General features: G+C 41.8%; 1 protein-coding gene across 5 annotated transcripts in view; it reads left to right on the top strand.

The window, feature by feature from the left end:
* The window catches only part of foxj3 (forkhead box J3), a 105,117-nt gene extending 92,261 nt beyond the window's left edge, over positions 1–12,856 (top strand). For all 5 annotated transcript variants that reach the window (XM_067970572.1, XM_067970571.1, XM_067970573.1 and 2 more), the window contains one exon: positions 4,000–12,856. In XM_067970572.1, coding sequence (XP_067826673.1) covers positions 4,000–4,130 — 131 coding nt within the window. In that variant the 3' untranslated portion in view covers positions 4,131–12,856. The remainder of the gene's footprint in view (positions 1–3,999) is intronic.
* The last annotated feature ends 415 nt before the right edge of the window (positions 12,857–13,271 follow it).

The following is a 13,271-nucleotide window of genomic DNA, read 5'->3' on the forward strand; positions in this document are numbered from 1 at the left end:
GGAATGCACTGGTGTGGTGCAGATGCTGCGTCCACTGTCCATGGAAGAGGGAGGCAGGAGGCTAGCAATGACACCTCCTTTTCCCCCACTCCCCCCAAATAAAACAACCCACCCTAACTTTCAGTGGCATTCTAAATTTGTTTTCTTTTATTGGTATCTAGCTGGCCAACAAATCTCTCACGGAAAGACCTTCAGCCCCTCTACGTCTTCATAGTTTAGATTTCTGTGCAGCTCCCCCCCCCCCCCCCCCCCAACCTCTCTGAAAAGTTACAGTAGAGGCTATGTGCTTCCCAGCATCTGCCAGTGCTGTTCTGGGACCATCAGTAGGAGGTGCAAGAGTGCAATAGCTTGGAAATGCTTAGTTTCTGTTTGATGATTCCTCCTACTGGCAATTCACTGTGTAGGAAATCATGGGTGCTAATTCATAGCCCATCACTGAATGGCACACTGGTCTGGTAAACCGTCTTGCTTCAGTGGTGTGTTGTGTATTGATTTGTATATTTTTTAAATCCCCACCTTCTTCACCTTTCTTGCCTTTCCCCCTGCCTGAAAATGTTGACTCATGCTGAAGAATGTGGCTGGGAGTCCTCTTGTTACTTAATGCTTGAATATTGACGGTTATTTTACCATGCAGGCCGAGCGTGATCCACAAAGTGTACTTTCCAGAAGGACGCATTCGGTAATTTGAGGTCCAAGAGCCTTGGTTAATTTGCTTTCCCCTCGCTAGCCCAGGGGCTCTAAGGCCCATTCTACATTTAACACTTAGGCTTGCAGCTGCATTAGACACCTGACCTTACCCTTTCCACAACTTACAATTGAGCCTTCTCTGCCACCTCTTCCTTCTGTCCTTGCATCAGATTCAGTTCACTCCACTAATGAGAAAATTCCCTGCCATCTTCACCAGTTTCACCCTCCAATCCTTGACATTAGACACAAGTCATTCTGCTACACTAGTGAGAATATTCCCTGTCATGGTTCCCATGTCTGTATTTGGCCTGCATCCGTGTTAGCACACTTGTCCAAGGATGCTTCAGCCACATTGCCCTGAATACCACTCCACTTGAAGGAGCTTTGAATTCAATTGTACTAGGGCCAACTGGCAGCACCATTCCAGGATGTGACTTCATGTCCACCACATTGAACAAAATGAGAGAGGTGGAACAGTCTAGACTAGATCCACCAGTGGGTTACTCAGGAAATAGTGAGAGAGAGGGCTTTTTTGGTGGTGCACCAGGCCCCATTTTATTCAGTGTGGTAAATATGCAGTAATACCTTGGAATGGCGGCTTGCAAGTTGACCCAAATACAGTTGAATTCCATGCTCCTTCAAATGGAGTGGTACTCCTGGCGATGTGCCCTCAGCATCCTTTGATGATTTTGCCAGCTTGATGTAAGCCAAATACTGACACTGGAACCATGATGAAATTTTCTCATTACTGTAGTGGAGTGACATGTATACAATGATAGGTTCATGCAGCAAAGTGGGAGATGCTGTTTAATGTAAAACCATCGTTATCTGGGAATGTGTAAATGGAAATAGTTATGGTGACCATGTGTTTTTGTGCTGTCAAGATCTTGAGGTTACATTGCAATTTTCTTGTACACTCCCAACTTAGTGTTAGCTGTGTTCAATATATGCAAATCCCCAGTGCATTTCTTCTCTCTTTGCTACACTGCAAAACTGGTGAGTGGCGACCAGCACACTGGAAATAAATTGAAATTTACCAGTTATAAGTCATTTTCATTCATTGGAGCCTTTTAGTGTTGTAATTTATGTTAATTATAACAGAAACTCAAATGTACCCTGGATTTTGGCCGGAAATGTATTTGATTTAGTCTTAGCAGAAACAAATGTGGCAAGCAAAACCAAATATTTTAAATTCCATTGCATGCTTGTGTCATTCTCTCCTCCGAGTGTTGCGGAAGCCTCCAGTGTAGTGAGATATTTTCCCTTGGCTTACAGTGGAAAAAATGGCCATGCTTGAATGCAAGTTCAGAGTGACTGTTTAAAAGAGAGACAGTGTTGATACCTGTGGTTCTAAAACTTTAGTTTTCTAGTGTGTTTTTCCAAAGATTTTATTAAAAAGACCCAAGGGAGAGGTTAGGAAATTTATTTTACACCGAGAATGCTGGGATATCACATGCCCTACCAGAAACGGTGGTGGAAGCAGAATCTGTATTAGCTTTTAAAAGGAAAATGGATAAATATTTGGGGAAAAAAAGTGCATGGCAATGGGATGAAGTGGATAGCTCTTCGAGAGCCAGCACAGGCACGATGGGCCAAATGGCTTCCTCCTACATTGTAAAATTCTATGATTTAAGAAATTGACAAAGTTGATCCCGGCATATTGTTCACTGGTGAAATCTTGAAATGCCAGTGGGCACTAGTTTAAAAATTAGGGAGTTATGGATAAGAGGAGGAGTCAGGTGGAATTTTTTCACACACAGGCTAATAGTTGTGGAACAAGTTACTAGGAAAAGATTTTGCAACAGCTAGTAGAAATGGATTCAGAAGACAACTCGTGTTTCTGGAGAAAGAAGGGATTGGGGGAGGGGATGCGAGAAGCAGGTAGGTAAGTAGAGTTGATTTATCAACATAGTCAGGTTTTTTGGATGTAATGATGTTTTCCCAATTCTTAAAATTGTTTCTTTTCATAAAGGCACTTGATCCCCACTCCACCTGATCCCCACTCCACCTGTTTCGCCACATATGGTCCAGTATGTCTCACATTCAAGTGGGAGAGCTTGCAATAAGGTTGTTTCCTTCATGCCGCATATACTGATTCAATGTGTGTACAGCCACTAAAAAGAGATGCTGTACTGATTCTATGTGGTTTCTGGCCTGGAATGCAAAGCCATAGTTGTACTGTGTTGCCTCCCCCAAGCGCCCTGACTAAGGTCTGATGCAACAAGTTTGATGGATCGTTTGAGCATAAGCCAGTGCATGGTGGTCACTGGATAGTGATCAGGAGTGAGAGCCCTGGAGGAGGAGGATCCCAAATTTAATCCCCAGTCTTTGCTGAGTTAGTTAATCTGAGGTGGGATAGTTGGAGTGGTATAGTTGGTGCCCCTGGAATAAGAGGAGGAGGAGTTGGGTGGGGGGGAAGAAATCAGCTGAGGCTTCCACTCTTGGTCAATGATTGCTGTCCAGTCACCCTGGCTGGAAAGTGCGCATGCATGCAGATAGCCTGCCAACACTCAATATCTTAGGTCACATGTAAAGAATGGGCACCTGGGGAGGTACTGGAGGGCTGCCTGCCTCCTGTGGAAATGTATCTCAGCAAGGATCAGTGCCTTTGGGAGAAGAGGGAAGAAATGGGTGCAAGAAGGAGTCTCCCTTTATTTAAAAAAAATATAAAATTCTGGTGTAAGTCACTTGTCTGACTCTTTCTTTAAAGGGATGAGTATAATCACAGTGTAGAGTTTCCCAAAAGTAGTGAGCTGCTTCTAATGGACTGATGTATGCATGGACTGTCTGTCTATTGTAAGATGCTGCCTGACTTATCCCTCCCAGTGACTTGAGCTCCAGGATCAGGTACAACTTGGTGTGCAGCACGGTATAACTATAGCTGATGTGGACACCATGCCACTGCTGATAAACCTGCTGATCCCGGTACTTGAGTTTGAACTTACGTTCAACTAAATTGGCCATGCCACCGTTGCAACTGATCTGGGTGCCCAAGTTGAAGAAGCTTGTGCAAAATTTCTAGTCGCAAACCAAATTCATTGCTTACAATGAATGCTAATTAATTAAAGCAGCATTAGTGTCTGCTGTAAGTAGATTTACTGTCAAAGTCTGTGGGATTGGAGGTTTTTTACATGTTGTGAACAGTTGTCTGCCCTCGGCCCAACGGTATAAAACCTACACGCAGCCTCAGTATCCACTGTATAATTTATGGATTTTACATCGTCAACTTATATTACACAATCAATACATTCCTCGCAACCAGTTTTTTTTTCGTAGTCAAATATTGTAACTTTTCGTTATGTTTCTTCTCAGGGCACCATGCAGGAATGAACCAGCAGCACATGATGTCACCTTCCAGCTTCCCAATGCACAGACCGATGTCCCAACACCACAACCCTGCAGACGACATCCAGGATGATTTCGACTGGGATTCCATTGTTTAACTTTTCTTCCTAAGGACAAGCCTGTCGGAAGCCCTTCCTGTCAATGTGACTCAGATGTTCTTTTAGCTTCTTGCTTACTTGTGTCGGCCGATGCTGGCCACAATCGCTGGACTGCTGCCTGGGCACAGCCCCACCATGACTGTGCTAGAGAGCTGTACTTTCGGGGGGGAAACACACACCTTCTGCTTGCAGTCACTACAGAAATGTGGAGTTACCTGTCGGCCGCTCAGCGGTGGAGCAGCGCTAACAAGCAATGAAGCATTTTCTAATTCTGAACAGAATTTTTTTTTGTTTTTTTTTTAAAACCGAAGGGATGTGTAAGGGTTGGTATCTGAGCGACGCCCACCTGAGTGATGTGGCTTGGGTACGACCTGAGGTTGAGTAAGGATGGTACTATTCAGTGCAGAGTTTCTCTCCTGTGTGTGGTTTCATTTGGGAGAACGCTCCAGTAGGAGGAAACGAACACGGATAGGGAACAAGAAAGCTGGCTTCTAGATGGCCTCTCCCTCGTGTAGGCCAGGGATGCAGTCATGAGCTGAGAGGGGAATCTTTTACAAATGAGTTTCTTTTGAGAGAATTTTGTCTATATATGGTGCTGCAAAAAAAAACTCTCAATTTTGTGTTGAAAATCCAGTTGCTGTACCAGGATTAGTATTGGAGTCAATACTAGGATATCTGGGGGAAAGTGTTCTTACACTCCAAAGGTTGCATTGCTACAGCCTGTGTTAACTTTGGATCCCCAGCCTTTGTGCACACAACACCAGCTTCCAAGTCTGAACTGATGGGATTCTTCCCAGAAATCCCACCTGGATGCTTGTTAATAAAGCTACAACATCTCAAGAAGGTAGCACTAAATTCGGGGTTTGCAGGTACCATGTACCAAGTGTTGACGTGGTATTGGTTAGTTCCCCCGAGGTAAACGTAGTTTGATAATGAGAAAAGAGTCTGTTTCTCTCATTGAATGGTAGTGGCTGTAATCAAGAGAAATCTCCTGAGATGAATGTTTAGCAAATTCTGGTGAGTTTGTGGTCTCCAAGTCGCGTGCGTACTAAAATGCAAAGGAATGGAGCACAGACTACAGAACATGCGTATGGTGAGATCTTATGAAATGTTGACCATTACATTTTGCTTTACCAAAAGTTATGTGATCATAGGAGCTAATCTGGTTACTGCCTTTCTCCTTTGCCGGCCATAGTGGAAAAGGTCGCAATGCAGCATATCACTTTGAGGGGTGCTGCAGGGGAAGCATGTTAACCAATGCTGCATTTGTCAGCTTTGCATGTTTAGTGGTGGATAAATGAGAGTTTCATTATAGAGATCCCAATCTGCTTTTAATACTTGTGTTGCAGCTTTTTCACTTTTTTTGGATTTTTTTTTTAATTAATTGGCAAGGAGTGGGGTTTTTAAATATGCACTTTCTGGAGCAGTGCCTACTTGATTATTTCCCCCCCTTTTTTTAAAAAACATCTATTCACTCCTTCAGTAGTGCTTTCAGATTGCTGTACTGGTATGTGGATGCACAACCTTTCTCTGTGTTTACAATTGAAATTGTGATTCAAGTCATACCCATGCTTGTAATACAAACGGGGCTCTAAGCACCCATTACTGAGTTATTGGATGGGTGTTTTCTAGCAGAACACATGCTTTTTACTGGTGCACGGTTTCCTCTTGCCTTCCAGCTTCTCTTTTCTTCCTGTTGCCTCATTTGCACTTGAGGGATTCAGTTCTCATCAAGTTAAGCCTGTGGTTCAGTGTGTTTTTATTCTGTTATATTTTGTGTGCATGCTGATCCAGGACTTAACGGTGTCAAAATGCACAGGCCTCAGTACTGTTCCATACTTGGGCTTCTGCCACAAGAGGCTGCTGAGATATTCTTATGGCTATCTAGTGGCAGAAATCATATACTGCAAAAATTTTAATATGCTAAATCTCCATGAATCTATCAGACATGATGTGGAGACTTTCTGCAGTTCACGAATACCAGCACAGTGAAGATCTGGTCACTGACTTTGCTCACTGTAACACTGCACATAGCAATTTTTTGTCCTAATTCAAGGTATCAAACTGCACATCTCTTGATGTGTACCACGGAGCAGGGATTTAACTTGGGCCATTAATGCTTCCTTCAATCTTCAGTTTTCCCTTAAAGGAGTTATGACTCCTGGGAAGTCATGCTGCAAGAAATCAATTCATGGCGCTTGACAGCGCATTCCAAGTTTAAAATGATTATGAATTCTGAACAAAGACACATTTTTACAGCTGTAGTCTTTAAAAAAAAAAGTGTGGGGGGGGTGGGGGTTACGGTGAGAATTGCCACTGTCAGCTGAATCGTCCCACACAGTGAAATAAACCATGCGATTACTCGTGCTGCTCAATTGAAGTGAGTAGCCACGATGCTGATTTTTGATTTCTGCGCTCTCCTGGTATTTCTGCACTCCTGTCGTCTTGTTTTGTTTCCTAAGCCCTTCATTTAAAATGATTTCAATCTCCTGTCTCTCTTTCCTTTTATTTTTCTTGAAAAAGATCTGTGGCTCCTTGTTTGTTGTACAGGGCAGTTCTGAAAACATGTCTTCTGGCTCTTGCTTCAACTTCACCAGTATTCGCCTGCTGCTTTCCATCTCCATTCTTTTAATCCTGTTCCAGTAGCAAGGAGGGGGACGGCTTTTGCAGAGAGAAGCGTTACCGTACAACTCAAAAGGGTTGGGCATGGGGTTTGTATTTGTCTATTTAACCTTCTCACTGTTGTTAACCGATTAACTGCACTGGAGGTTTGTATTGTTCTGTGTGGCACTTGGTAAGTGAAGTTACACACAGCTTGCTTCAATTCAGTAAAGGTTCTTACTCCCCAGCTAACCGATAGTTTGCTGTCTGTAAGCTTGTATCTTGTGCAGGTCAAGATTAGTGTGTCAGAACTATGTAATCAGGCTTCAGCAGTTATCATGATTGCTAAAAAGCTTAACCCCCTCCCTATGTGACTACTGAATTAGCAGAAATAAAAAGGGAAACTAGAATGCACAGCAAATCTATCAGCATCTGAAAGAGAAAAATAGGTTTAATGTTCCAAATGCGATCCATCACCAGGTCCCTGCTGAAGGCACCCACTTTAAAACTGACTTTGTTCTGATGAAAGGTCCCATGTAATCTGTCTTTCTCTTTCACATGCTGAACACCCCCACCCCCCCGCCCCCCCGCTATGCATTTCCAGCATTTTCTGCTTTTTACTTCACTTTTATATTAGTACTTGATGAAGTAAGTCTAAGCAGTTTGATTATTAACCAGAGATACAGAATAAATACATTTTCTTGAGCTCAGACAGCACCGTGCACTGGATGGTTTATCTTCAGTTGTATGACGGACCTCTTCTCCTGAAAGTGCTGACTTATGTTGGGTACAGTTCCACTGCCACAAGCAGCCCTCTGGTATCTTACCCAATTGGACACTTCAATCTGTGAATCAAGACAGTGAGAGTTGGCAGGCTATCTTACCATGGGGGCTATCACAGCTGAGCCTGATCATGTCTCCACACCCACCCACACTTTGCTACAGGAGTCACTGGTTAATGATCAGGAGCAGAAACCCTGGATGATTTTTTTTTCTTTCCAGCCCCTCCCTCCTTCCCAGGGGGGCCGAGACCAATTATAACACCCCAACTGCTACCCCACAGAGATCAGCACACACTTGGTGGGGGGAGGGGGGGTGGATGTAGTATTCAAACTGAGCCATTTATCAAGTACAACTGCAACACAGTATCCAAAAAAGAGCATTTAAGCCCCAAATGGAATTGTGCCAGCACTTTAGCTCCTGGGGAAGGTTACTGAGATTCCAGTGAAGGGTTAAAACAGACTAAAAGGTGATATCACCAGAGTGACTGAATTGTATAAAACCTGCTGTGAATATAGCAAGATAATGCTGAAATGGAGGGGACAGCTGGTGCACTTTTTGTATTTAAAGTTAATGAAGTTTCTGGGGAAAAAGATTGATGTAAACGTTTGCATTGCAAAGGTCAGTAGAAGTCTCCCCTTTTTTTTGCTAATATATAAGCTAATTTTGTGGTATTAAAAATATATTGCACAAAACCTGCATTCATCCCTTCCTTTATGCTGCTTGGTCTCATTCCCTGTATTGTCAAGTTTCAGCTACAGTTTCAATTATTTTATTGTAAACCTAATACTTTACAGCGCAGGGTGAAGAGATTAGTGGCGAAGTTATCATTGTACCTTCAATAGTTGGCTTGCTTAGGGCCGTAGCTTGAACCTTAACTTCAAGGAAACGGGCATTTTTTACGGCTTAACTCCCAATCAAAATCCTTTGCCAAAGATTCTTTGCTATGTCCTGGTTTGTGGATAAACCTAGGTTGGAACATTGCTATGTAGCTTTCCGCAGAATTTAGTCATTGCTGTTGTGTTAGGGCAAAATTTTGCTAGAACGTTTTATATCTCAGCACTCTCGTTCTTCCCAAAATACACTGCTGCAAAAAGTAATGACACCACCTGGTGAAGGGTTGTATATTTCAACCCTAGTCTTCTGTGCAATGATGCAGTGAATGGTTCAGCCCTCAGAGGGTTGTGTTTGTGAGTATAATATTAAATAGCTGAGGCGCTGTGGTTAATTGCCAAGAATTTTATCCCTTATGCTAGATATTTGACCATTTTGTATGTAATCAGAAAATTTTCACTTATTTTTGCAGATTTCCCATCTGATCTTTCTTTGTGAAAGTTATATTTTGAGAATGTTTTGCATGACAATAGCAGAGATGTGGGCAGGCACATGGTTAAATGCACTTAAAACTTTTGTTCAGCTTCTTGTGAAATTTTAGCCCACTAAAAATTGCCCAATTAACAGTGTGCACAGACAAATTTGACGTTCTTTTCTTAAGGCTATATACTTAAATTTTTTTGAAACAGATTCTGAACTAGCTATCTGATGCATATGTAAACTGTCTGATTTGAAGGGGCTTTTGTTTCAAAATGATGTTGGCCAGAGTTGTGTTGCCCGCTCCTGTAAATTCAGGTTCTGGATTGTGGTGGGTTGTTTTCAGGTCTTGGCTAGCACTGGGTGCGGTGACTATAGCTGGCTGTGCAGGCTTGTGCAAGATGTTTTCTCAGCTGCTGTTTCTCCCATGGCTGAGGCCAAGATCAATGAAATCTTGAGCACAAGTTACTGTCTGCTCACCCTAGACTTGGAATAAAAATTGCATTTGTTAATAAATGGGTGGTAGAGATGCGTCACTTTCAGAGATAGATTAATGCTATTTTAAGCCAATCTGTCTGAAGCTAGGATGAATTAATGACTAGTTTCTTGGGCAGATTTTAAACATTAATTGGTTGGTAACTACCATTCTGCTGCCTCTTCATAGTGTCATTTTGTTACTCCACAATGATTCTGCTTTTTACAAAGCTAAACCTTTTGCTCTGAATCTCTCTCTCTCTCTCCCCCCCTCTCTGTCCCTCTCTCTCTCTCATGCAGCACTTCAGTAACATGTCTCTTATCTCTCAATTCCTGCCTGCTGCTCTCCATCTCTGCACTGCCATGCTCCCTTCCACACTCTTGCTCGGCTGCTCCCTCCCACCCCTTCCCCGGTGAAGCCCTTTGTAAACAAAAGGGTTTTGTAGTTTCTGAGAAACTAACTTTCTGTTTTATGAAAGAAATTGTAATTTTCTTTAGTAATATTCCAAGTGTCAGATCCACAGTAAGAAAAACATGGAGCATATGTAAACCATCCCAGCTCTGTGAAAGTATGCACTTACCATGTGTAAATGTACACTACTGTGTCTTGCCCTGAGTTCCTGATTTCTGCACATTGGAACAGTTTTTTTTTCTCTTTTAAAGAAGATTCCACATATCTGTTTTTGGAGAGACTGTCAGTGGTCTGGGCAATTTGTTATTTCAAGCAATCCTATTTGGTTTTTGGACAAGCTTACAAAATCAGTATGAGAGGCCTCAAAAGCCCATCTTTGTGGGAGCAGTCGACTTGTGTTGAATGGCTTTAGATTTTCCCTTCTCCTTGACTCCAGTTATCTCCACATCTGTATTCTCACGGGCCTGCAGAACAGAGCAGGCTGGAATTCTGACCCACTAGGTATGCTTAGCCAGCTTTGTTTCTTTTGGGAGGCAGGAGAGAGCATCAAGACATTGGGTAGTGCCTGAATTCTAATTGTAAGAGTCATGTCGTTGACTGGATCCATTGTTTACAAATGTCGGCACACTTTAAAACCCCAGTTACTTTGTGTCATTTTTAAATGAAACTTTGCATTAAAATGACCAATATGTTGTGAATGTTTTTTTTAAAAAAGTATATATTTTTTGAAATTTAGCTTCTATATGGAGGACTCCAGCTTAACCTGAATGCTGCTGGATTGTTTAATACTTCCACTATTTTTTAAAAATGAAAGATGTAGAAATGTCCAAGATCTAGCAGTTCAAGAGCCTGTGCAAGAAAGAATTGATCAGTCACTGTCAGTGTGCTCGGGTCAGGGCATGTGGAAGTCAGAAAGTAAAGGGCTAAACCCCCCTCCACATACAGCATTCAGATCCCTTTGGAAAGTAATCAAAGTTTTTTGCAGTCTGCACTGTTAAGAACTTTTTTATATATGTAGTGTTGAGTTCTTGCTGTTTTAAAAAAAAAATTGCAAATAGTTTCTCACAAAAATATAGATACAGAATCATCTAAATAGCAGAAGGTGGCAGCACATATTTAAGAGAAATTTTAACGCTGCACTATTTGACAGGCCTGCCATAAAGGGCAGCCCTACTTTGTTATACAGTATGTAGGAATATAAATATTACTGACCACCTTTAAAAGGTGCATTCTATTTTTAATAAAATGTAAGTAATCACTGAAATTGAAAAAAAATATATATATAGGTTAACCTATACCCTTTTTAAAAAGTTAAATTGACCGTCAATGCCGATTCAGTCTTCCCTTGGCAAGAAGTGGAAAAGAAATGCAGCACTGTGGTTGGAGGACAGCAGTAGTATCAAAGGCAAGTACATGCACTTGATTATCTACCAGCAAAGTTCTGAGTCCTGTCACTCAGACTCACCTGCCTCAGTTGGGAGACTTCAGCCATTTCACAGATAGGCAACCAGGTGAATTGGTAGGCAATGATGTCAGAAGGGAGGGGGAGAAAAATGACAACATTCAGGGTTTGTTGCCAGGCCATGACAGAGGACTTCTGGCAAATGGGCCCTTAAGGAGAAAAGCAACAGGGAGCAAATTATAAATTTAAACACAGTAACTGCTTTCAGACTGAGTTAGAGTTGCTGAAGATTCATGAGCTGGGAGAGCCAACCCGTATGAAAGCCATTTTTTTTTAAAAAATGGCTGCAGTGCAGGAGTGGAGAGAGACTCCAAATGTTCACTTTCACAGAACAATGAAGTAAATTTTAAAGAAAGCATTTGTTATATTTACCATTAACAGTTGGCAGAATCACTACATTAGTGATTCCTGCTGCTATCGAGTAGCACAGCTTTAACGAGCAGTAGGGGGGTTGCTGGAGAAGGAACGTTTGTGCTGTGCTTGAGCTCAAAGTAGGTACACTTCAAAAAATGGTTCATTTACAGTGCAGTGGATAAAAGCTGGGATCTCACCCTACTGGCTGGAGTGGGGCAGATCCCAGTCAAATCATCATCCACTTTGCATTTGAGTTGAAACATTAAGAAGGTATTAGCAAGGTTGGATTCCTCTGTTCCAAAAATCCTGATGAATAATTTTTGTTTGTATCTATTGACCTGTTTTATATTTAAAAGGGAAAAACACACTTCTGGCATCTTTATTGGTGGGAAGCAAATAAGTCACCAGAGTTTGGAATCAAGAGCATCAACTTTGTGTTCAAGATGTGCTGGAACCCAACAGTGGTTGGCGTAGTGACGACAGAGGGTCACAGTCCCTCTGAGGATTTTCTTTTTCATTTTTATTTGTTGTAAATGTATTTTTAAAAAACTTTGTAGCCATTCTGACAGCATGGGACAGATTCTTGTTTTTAAAAAAAACTAGAGCTTTTTTAAAAAAAAAAATTACAATTTGATTTTCCTAATTACATATTAAAGACTTGGGTGACAATTGTTTTCTTCATGAGGCTTTCTTGGAACAGGAGTCTAAAACCCTTTGGAATTGGCTTGTCTCCCCTTGTATGCACTGCCATTTTCTTATGTGATAGCTCCCTATGTGTTTTGCAGTAAAGAGGACATTTTGGCAGTTTTTGAACACAAGCTACAAGCAGGAGGAATATCAACCTCTTTCTAACGTAACAAAAGCAGTACTGGCTTTTGTGGCACATTTTAAACAAAAAAAAATGAATAAAAAAGTGTTGTGGTGTTCATGTGCTTAATTGTAAATATATTGTTTGTCTTTGAAATTGTCCTTTTATTTTCCGGGGTGGGAAGGGGGACAGGGAAGAGACCAGGGTTTTATTCTATAAAGGAATACAGAGTATTTTGATATTGTGCATTCCAAGGGTGATGTGTACATATCTATGATGTATATAGTGATGAAATCATTATCATTTTGTGCAACACTAGCTCTTCTCTGTACTGCTGTTCTACAGTCAGTGTTTCAGTGTTTGTATTTTTTGTTACTGCACGTTTTATTAATCCTAGCTAAAAGAGAAATGCACAACTATCCTTTGTATCAGTTTACTGCTGTAAAATACTACCAAATGTCATTAGTCGTTGCTGCCAGTCGTGATATGCATGGATGGCACTTATAATAAATGCTGTAGCTTCAGTTATGCGTTAAGGGCTTCTCTTTTAATGAGGTATGTTTGTAATCGAACTCGCAACAGTAGAGACTGTGTGTGTGTACAGAACTAACCGCGTAAGGGCTGTGTGCGTATAATTCATATGTAGGACTTGTCACAAGGGCTGAGTGTGTATTCAGGACTGACTGAAAGCTGTGTACGGGACAACTTGCATTTAAATGGCGCTTTTGACATACAAGAACATCCAGGAGCACTTTACAAAAGGGAGAGGTCAGAGTGGTGAGAGTTTTTTTGAAAGCAGATAGAGGGGTGAAGTAGTTGTAGAAGGAGGCAGGGAAGGCGCTAGGCTGGATGGGACAGATGCAGAGGGAAATGAGCAGAGTCCGAGGCACAGAGGATGCACCCGGGGATGTATAGCTGGAGATTTCCAAAATAGGGGGA

The sequence above is a fragment of the Heptranchias perlo genome, chromosome 32, assembly GCF_035084215.1.
Source record: "Heptranchias perlo isolate sHepPer1 chromosome 32, sHepPer1.hap1, whole genome shotgun sequence".
NCBI classification, from domain to species: Eukaryota; Metazoa; Chordata; class Chondrichthyes; order Hexanchiformes; family Hexanchidae; genus Heptranchias; species Heptranchias perlo.